This window comes from Juglans regia, chromosome 2, assembly GCF_001411555.2.
Source record: "Juglans regia cultivar Chandler chromosome 2, Walnut 2.0, whole genome shotgun sequence".
Lineage (NCBI taxonomy): Eukaryota > Viridiplantae > Streptophyta > Magnoliopsida > Fagales > Juglandaceae > Juglans > Juglans regia.
Window position 1 is genome coordinate 6,729,257 of NC_049902.1, and position 9,565 is coordinate 6,738,821.

Genomic DNA, 9,565 nt, shown 5'->3' on the forward strand with positions numbered 1-9,565 from the left:
TTGGGTTCCACGGAATTTTTTCTATTGAGTTTGTTGCTATGGCCTCTATTTCAATTCGCACACTTTTTTCTTCTGCAGTTGTTCTACATGTGACTATTGGTGTTGAAATACACGGCAAAACATGACAAATGCAAGTGATACATGTAATAAATCTAGGACTAAAATGTGAATATAGAAAAGTTGGCGATCTTATTTGGTTGCATATCATCAATCCATGTAAATTAAAGAAAATATATTATTAAGTTAAATACCTTATGCAGGATACTTTTCTCTATCTTTCTTGTTTGTGTATTTTATTAAGTGTTGTCTTTACCTTATGCAGGATACTTTTCTCTGTCTTTCTCGTTTGTGTATTTTATTAAGTGTTGTCTTTACTTATCATGCTCGATTGGTTGAGTGTCTGTGAGTAAGAAGCCATTCTAATCTTAATGCCAACATGTCAAAGATTATCAGAAAAGCGATGATGAGATAGATGAGGCCAAATCTCAAAACTTATTCTTTTTGAGATTCAAAGACAAAAAAAACTCTATGTGATCCAGTATCCACCCCAACCAACCAACTTTAACTAAAAATGTCTTTTAATTTTCTAACTACTAGATTACTAGCAGAAACACGATATGGATTTGTTCCTTCTAGTTCTATCTAGTATCCACCCCAACTTTAACTAAAAAATAGTGAGTGAATCTGAATCTGTTAAAATGTACATGTTCTCTTTGTATATGAACAACAATGTCTGAGTCACGTAGTGGAAATAGCTCAAGTTCAGGAAAGTTAATAGTTGAGTACCCCATTTGTTATTGTGGAATTAAAGCTTGTCAAAGAACTGCGCATAAGGAGGAAAATGAGGGGCGGCGGTTTTTTGGATACCAAAACTATATGGTAAAATTTTCTCTTTTTGCCCTCACATCTCTTTCTTGTTAATAGTGTTGTTTGCCAAAATTTAAGTTAGAATTGATTTTTGCAGTCTGGAAAGTCTTGTGGATACTTCTACTGGTATGATCCTGAAATACCATCATATTGCCAAAAGACTATCAAGCGATTACGACACTCTGTTGATAAATTAAAAGTTGAAGCTGAAAATATCCAAGCATCAATGGATATCCAAACCTTGAATCATCGACTAGAAATAGAGTCCGAGAGGTGCAAGAGGCAATTGGAGAAGGCTACCTATGTTCTAACAATTTTATTGTCGTGGTTTTTCTTTTTTGGGTTATTGATATCCAATTCTGGTTGTTGGTTGGTTCAAAGGAAAATGTTAATGTAAGTTAAGGAAGTCAGCAACTTGGCAATTGTATATATGTGTATGGAAGCTCTTTATATTTTGTGGAACTTCTTTGTATTTGTTAAGAACTTAAATGTCACAAGGTTATGTAATCCTGTATGGAAGCTCTTTGCATTTTCTGGAACTTCTTTGTATTTGTTAAGAACTTAAAAGCCACAATGTAACTTAAAATTATGGACTTGAATTCAAGCAGAATTATTTGGAGCAAACTTTTACTACACGAGATTAGTCATATAAATTTCTAGCACCTCCTCAAGAAGCACTTCATACAAAAAATTCTGCTTTACAATGTCAGAGATCAAAATAAACAAAGTCTTGTGGATACATAAACAATGTTCAAAATTCTGCTACACTTCTTAAATGCTGCTATACAACTTCATAAATTCTCCAACACAACAGCAACATCACCTCCTCAAAAAGCTATTCATTTACAACAAACACCCAACAACAAGTGTTCAAAAACATTTCTACACAAAAAGCACCTATGCTGGACAACTCAATAAAAAATATACAACTCAATAAAAAATACAACAACATCATGGTTGCCACCATCTAGGCTGATATAGACCATCCGGATCTGACAGATTCAATCGCACATGTTGCGCTTGCACTAGAAGTACAGGACTAATTGAGGGAGTAAAAAAATAATCTGGCGCATGTGTCCAAACTTGACTTTCTTGACCATGTTGCCAGGATACCTAGGAAAATGATTAATTATCAAATATCATTTTTTTGTACTCGATACATAAACAAAAGAAAATAAAAGAAATAAACTTGCGGACACTTGATTTTTTAACTGTACCTGAGTTTGTGGAGCCTCATGTTGTGCGCCGCTCACATTGTAATTTGGTGTGTCTTCTCTTGATAAGTGACTACCCTTCTATGCATATTAACAAAAATAAAAAATAATTAACATATGCAAACTAAAAAAAATGAAACAGGTGCAAACAAACTATAGTATTTAATAAAGGTAAAGTACATATGTTCAAAAATAATGGTGCAATATACAACCTCAAATGTGGGCAATCTCCTTTTTGTACTCGACTTCTTGAGAGCCTTCTCAATGGGGTGCGTTCTTCTCTTAGTTGTAGGTTTCCCTTTACTCCGGACTACCAATAGACTCAGAACTTTGCCTGTCGAACCATCTATGGGAGTAGCTGAAGCAGTTGTGGGGGTATCTTCTCTTGTATCGTCATCTGGGTACTCTAGCTTCAACTGTTCTAGCTGACCAATCAATTTCACACAGTTTCGCTCGATCTTTGCAGCATTTGAACACAGTTGATAGAAGCAAGTTTGGATTCGATCATACCTTTGTCTCTCGGGGTTGCTTGTCGTCTCATAACTACTTTTTATTTCGATATATTTTCTTTTTATATCCTTTCTCCACCGATCCAAAATGTATTTTGGTGGAACTTCACTCTTGCCTAACTGCGCCAGAATACGAAGAGCATGTCTACATAATATTCTCCTAAACTCAAACAACTTGCAACTGCATGTAATATCTAGGGGATCTTCTTCATGTACGCTCACGATATAGTTTACACGTTTAAGGAATTCATCACTCACTTCAATCTCATCCGCGACTACGTACGTATATTTTGCACCATCGCCCCTTAAATACGAAGTAGTCAAATATAAAAATCCTCGAAATACTTCTTGGACTTCCTTAAACTTGGTAATTGTGTATGTTTTTTGAAATTGTTTCTCAATAGGATAGCGGGATATGTAAGAAATCTCAGTGTTAAATGAGTTGAAGTCAGCAATTGCTTCATTCTCTGCCTTCCTCCTAAGGGCTGAATCATATTGATCAACAAATTATTTCAATGTGGTCCTAGAGTGAACGTAGTCATCAAAAAATGCATTCATGCTTTCACTACGTTGTGTAGTTGACATTCCAGCCCAAAATGTATTTTTAACGTACGTCGGCACCCAAAACCGCCTATCAACATAAAGAGATCCCAACCAAGCATTATCACGAAGATCATATGTGTCAAGCAATTCGCACCATCATTCTTCAAACTCATTCTCACTTAACGAATCATACACACATTTGTGTAGGGTACTTTTGATCTCGTCATATTGAGAATTTTTCCAAAACTTCTCAGGAAGTTTCTTCATGATATGCCACAAGCAAAATCGATGCCTAGCCGATGGAAACACCCTCGCAATTGCAAGTTGCATTACCTTATCTTGGTCAGTAATGATTGCATTTGGTGGTCGGTCATTCATACACTTCAACCATGACTTAAATAACCACTCAAAAGTATGTGCATCCTCATTGGATATCAGTCCACACCCAAATAGAATTGACTGACTATGATAGTTCACACTCACAAACGGCGCAAATGGCATTTTATAAGCATTGGTTAGGTATGTTGTATCAAATGTGATCACATCTCCAAATGATTGATACGCAACTCTACTTCGGGCGTCTACCCAAAACACATTCTTTAATCTAATATCAGGGCCCACATCAATCGCATAAAAAAAGTCTTGATTTTTTTTCTACATATCCTGGAAGTAGTTCATTAGAGCTTCAACACCTCCAACTCCGAGGCGAAGTTGTCGTGCTTTGTCCATATAGTTTTGACATTCCTTCACCCCAAATGGCACATTCTCATACCCTCCCGCTTCAACAACTACACTCTTGAAAGTCTTTGACGTACGTATTTCGGCCTCATCATTTTTTTCAAACCTCTTAGCCACACGAGGATCTAGCTTCTTGAAACATCTAAAGTGTCTTGCTTTCCTCGGACTACATATATGTATGTGATCTAAGATTACACTAGACAAGGTGTATCCATCGTCCTCATTCAAAATCGCATTAACTCTTGCTTTACACCCTACCCTATCTGTTTGTCTTGGCTTGAGGACATTGGAAGCCTGACTCTTTGTTGTGCCTTGCCGCACACATACCAATGTAAACCATCTAACCTTCCCATCGTCGCTTTGTCTAGAATTTCTTCTACGCACCCCAAATCCTTTATGCTTAGCATACTTCATATAGTAAGACCAAACTTCTTCCTCATTAGAAAATGTCATTCCAACCTTGGGTTCTTCAACACCATCATCGTTATCAGGCTCTTCATCAATCATAACTTCATCATACTCATTATGATGAGTATTAGAAGTGAAAATTTTCATTTCGCTAAAGGTCCAAATACCCAATTATAGTTCATGATGTAAGTTAAAAATTTACACATTGAAAGATAATAGCTCTTAAGTCTCACTGTGTACTTGTTACAATGGCCCCTGCTATAAAATATAAAATACTAAAATGTGATCTCTCTTTCCCACTTAAAAATATATGAATGAACCCAAAATGTCTTGAGGCTCATACCATTATTTTGTTTATGTATACACATAAACAAAATCACATAATTGTTAAGCAATATGTATACGCATAAAGAAAATTATGCTATGAAGAATTGTTGACTCCCAGGACATTTTGTTTATGTATACGCATAAACAAAATCAATTCATTTAAAAGAATTGTATATGGATCAGTATCTGTATACGCAACTCCATCCAAAATCACAAAAAAACAGAGCATACACATCACAGATCATTATCCACCCAAAATCCTAAAAAAAACATAACATTATCCACTCAATACACATCAACTTAGTAATACCAAATGGATAAGGCATTAAATTACAGCAACCATAAGCCCAAAATTGGTTCCTATTGTTCTTTATTCATTTATTGAATATGACATTAAATTACTGCAAGTAGAGAAAGATTTTTTTTTTTTTCAAAAACACCTATAATTTTTACCTTGGGTGCCCAACGTGGAGTTTCTGTGCAGATGAAAAATCCGTCGGATATGGGGCCGAAAATGGTGGTCGGTGCTGTGAGGGATGAATCAGGTGGATGCGAGGGAGAAGGCTTCGGCTCGGCTCCTTACACAGAGAGAAGTTCCGCATGAGAGAGAGAGCTGATTTCGGCAGAGTTGCCTTCTGCGCTAGGGAGGGAAATGCGAGGGCTTCTGGGTTCGGTTAACACATAAGGGTTTGTCTTCTCTCTTCTTTTTGGTGTTTGTCTTCTCTCTTCTTTTCGGTAGAGTCCGAGGGAAATGATTTTCTTATTTTTTTTTCTTTTTGGCAGAGCTCCAGGGAGGGAGAGAGTCACGGGTTTGTTTTTTTTTTTCTTTTCTCCATGCCACATCAGGATCTACACCTCAGCGGCCACGTAAAGTGATAAGTTGGAGCGGTCAAATGAAAGCGGCAGACTAGCTTATCCATGGTTAAAATGCGTCTATAATTAAATCTCTTAGGAAACAAATTATGTAAATGCCCCTACACAGTGAGTGGCCCGTAGAATTTAATTAGTATTATATTATTGTGATAAAACTCAAAAGAAATTAGATATTTGAAGGTGGAAAATATTTTAGAGTTTAATCACATAATTATTAAGAGAGATCATTATTTGGAAATCGAAGTATTTAGGGAGTAATGATATTTTAGGATTAAGAGAATTTTAAAATTCGTAAGAACTATAAGTTATTTTAGTATTTCATGTTTTAATTACAAAGTATGTGTTTGATTAGAAATTGCGTAAGTTACCTACCTATTTAATAGGTATTCAGTTTCGCTCTAGAAATACTGGATTAGCATTATGAGATAAGTAACTTCATCATAAAATTAGAATTTAGCAAACATAGATGACTATTCAAACCAACCCTTTGGAAGCAATGTTTATGTATATTGCATATCATAATGTATTTAGGCATGTCATTCATCATAATACACGTTCATGTTTTAAATTTTGCATATTATAGTTATTTATGTTATTTTGTATGTTGTGCATCTCACGTTGCATAAAACAAGTAAGCTTCCTTATGATCAAGTATAAGATAAGATAAGATTAATAAGATGGTCATTCAGATATATAGTACCAATACAAATCATAGGTAGATGTGCAAGTCTTTAACTCAAGCTTCGTCCACCATAATATGCCAAAATACTATTAGTAGTTCTCATTGTGGTCATAGGATGTGGGACTAGTGGACAACCTTACACGTAGGGTTAAGTGTGTTGACTAATCAGATCAATAAGATAATTAAGATAATCGAAGATAAGTTATGCATGTCATAAACATAAGTGTGAACAATCATGATTTTAATTCTCTCAAATATGAAATATTTTATAAAAAAAACCTTACGTTTATTATGTTTACACTATGATGGGTTTCTTCCTCAGTCTTCAACTCATTTTGCATTTATTATGTTTACAATATTTATGAAGATGGAGCTGCAAGATGGGACATGACCTAGGGAGGCGTGACAAAAACTTAGATCATATGCACATTTTTTCAGTTATGATTTTTATAATACAAAGTTTGAGAAATTTCAATAAGTGCTTCAGCATAGCCTCTTTTATATTTTCAGTATTTTTAATAAATTATTATTCTATTTATTATATGGAATCTTTTGTATCTGGCACTTCGTTAAGACGAAATTTTTTTCTTAATCTTGTGAGAATTGGGTGTTACGTTAATACATTATGCAACAACATTTGCATTCATAATATTTTTCATTATGCAATCCCATGTTTCACTTTTTTTATTTTTTAATAATTGAGACCAATTTAAAATCTGATCAAACCCCATAAATTAGTATAACAAACAATGAACTTACCTAGGTGGTGTTGTCTAGAGTAGAAATTCTTTCAAAACTATCTCCCTCTCTCCTATAACTTCTCACCTTCTCTCTTCACATTCCTAATATCTATACCAAAAGCTTACCCATCTAGTTAACTACTGCGTATGGGTGTAACCAACTGTTTTAAATATCGTACCGTATTGATACGGTTGATATATGCCGTACCAGTCACTGGTCCAATACAGGTATTATATATATTTCATACCGGCCTATATTTTGGTCTGTACCGGTCCGTACCGGCCGATATTTTAGCCTTTATTTATTTATTTTCATTTTTTCAAACTACAAGCTCATTTTTTTACCCTCAATTCAGATTAGGCTATTCATAATTTATATATATGCATTTATATATAATTTATTTATATATAGACTATTATTTTAGAATATAATATATATTTATATATAATTTATTTATATATAGACTATTATTTTATAATATAATATATATTTATATATAATTTATTCATATATTGACTATCCCGAAATGGTACACGAAACGGTAACTGTATCGAAATATTTCGTTCCAGTGCCTTGACCAGTATGATGTCTGGTACGGTATTCAAAACTTTGGTGTAACTGGTCTGGTTGGGTTCAGTTTTGGACATATTTTAGAACCAAACCTATATATAACGGTTTTGAGATTTGAAGAACTGATATTGCACTAGTTACATCCCTAAACCGATACTTTTGATTTTACCGATTTCAGTCCAGTTTGATCTCTTTTTTTGGGTATTAGAATATATAATATACTATATATATATATTATAGTATATAATAATATAGTGATATATTATAATATATAATATAGTGATATATTATAGTATATTATAATATATAGTGATATAGTATTAGTATGCAATAAACTATAGTGATAATATATAGTTATTTATATAAAATTTTAAAATTTAATATCATATTAATAATGAATTTATCATATAATACAAAATATAAAAAATATTTTATTCAATATAAAAAATTAAAATATATACATATGAACCGATCCAATCTGGTGTTAGAAAAATGAAAATCAAAATCAGGCCGATTTCGACCAATTTTGAGAAAAATGGAACCAGGACAAGACCGAATCTGGTATCGGACTAAACTCACCGGTTCGGTCTGATCTAGTCGGGTTTGCCGGTTCACCACTTATTTTTACCCCTACTCCTATGCACTGAGGGGTGGGAAGCCTTGGTCCCTCATTACATTATTAGTCCTTTTTCATACAGGATGCGGTTACGATGGTCATTTGACAACTAAGGGCATTGGCAATAGTCTATACAAAATTTGACTGAAAGTTGAGGTTTTGGCTAAACCCAAAATCATTGGAGTGGTTAATCCACATTAGACTATCCATCCAAAAGTTAAAATAATAATATAATATTAGATATTTTAATAATAATTTGTATTATTTTTATATTTTGTAAATACACTCTATATATTAATTAATAATTTAATTTTTACTTAAAATTATTATTTCACAACTATTTTTTTCTCAACCTAATTATCCAATAGTAGCCATTGAGAATATTTTTAGAGTAAAATATTATTTTGGAAATGAATAGTGGCTGACCAAATTTGGAGAAATAGATAAATTTACTGTAGCTCAAAAGTGGAGCCTTGAAGTTTTGATTGCTCCAATGTAGACACTTTTAAACTACTTAGCCAAAATTTGACTAGGCACTAGCATTTGGCTAGGTCAATGCCAGTGCTCTAATGGAAGACTAAGCCTCTCATGGTTTTTAAGAAGAGTAATGATACACTTACAACTCATTTTTTACATCTTTTATACAATCATATGTTAAATTGAGAGTATTTATATAAAATGATGTTATTTTTATAAGTTATTTTATAAAAATATCCTTCATTTAATACGTGGTTGTATAAAAGTTGTAAAAAAGAGTTGAAAGTGAATCATTTCCCTTTTAAGAATAGATGTGATGTAGTGAACAAGAGCTCACTCTCAAGTTATTAGCCTACTGCGTTTAATTTCATTATTTGTTTTGAGTTTCTTTCTTCCTCCTCAGTTCCTTCACATTCTCGCAAACTAGACTTTCTCTGCCCATCGACTCTATTATGATCACTCCACCACAACAACTATCGACATTGGATTTCGCGGTCACCAAGAACAACTGTCGTCCTTGTTTATATTCTCTGTAGGTATTTTCTTTCATTCTGTTATATTGGTTTTTTTTTCTAATCATTCTTTGCTGAGTTTCACTCGACATAGACATTAGCCTTATTGACTTTTGTATTTCTTAGTTTTATTGAAAAACCATTATCTCATTTGATTTTTATTTTTTTAGTTTTATTGTCTGCCTTATTGGTCCTTGAGGTTGCCCTTCTACTTGTTATGTAAAATAAGTTGACACCATTAGGCTTATTCTTGTTTGAGAGAGAGACTCTTGTCCTAAATTTTATGGTTATCTTCCGAGGGTGCGGTACGGGATCGGGATTTATTTTATAAAAATGGGTTCAAAGGACCCTACCTTGAAGAGGTTCTCTCACATCAACAAAATAAATAAATAAATAAATAAAAATTATGGTCATCATCTATGTTTTGCCTCATGCATATATACCTATAAAAGAAAATTTCTTTTAATATACTAGTTAAAGAAGCCAAG

The 9,565-nt window shown here is 33.4% G+C and overlaps 1 protein-coding gene across 1 annotated transcript; it reads right to left on the reverse strand.

Moving 5' to 3' along the window:
- Positions 1-3,787: 3,787 nt before the first annotated feature.
- LOC108995441 (protein FAR-RED IMPAIRED RESPONSE 1-like) lies at positions 3,788-4,426 on the reverse strand. Its single transcript, XM_018971017.2, has one exon. It carries the CDS (start codon positions 4,424-4,426, stop codon positions 3,788-3,790), a length of 639 nt encoding a protein of 212 aa, XP_018826562.2.
- Between the last annotated feature and the right edge of the window lie 5,139 nt (positions 4,427-9,565).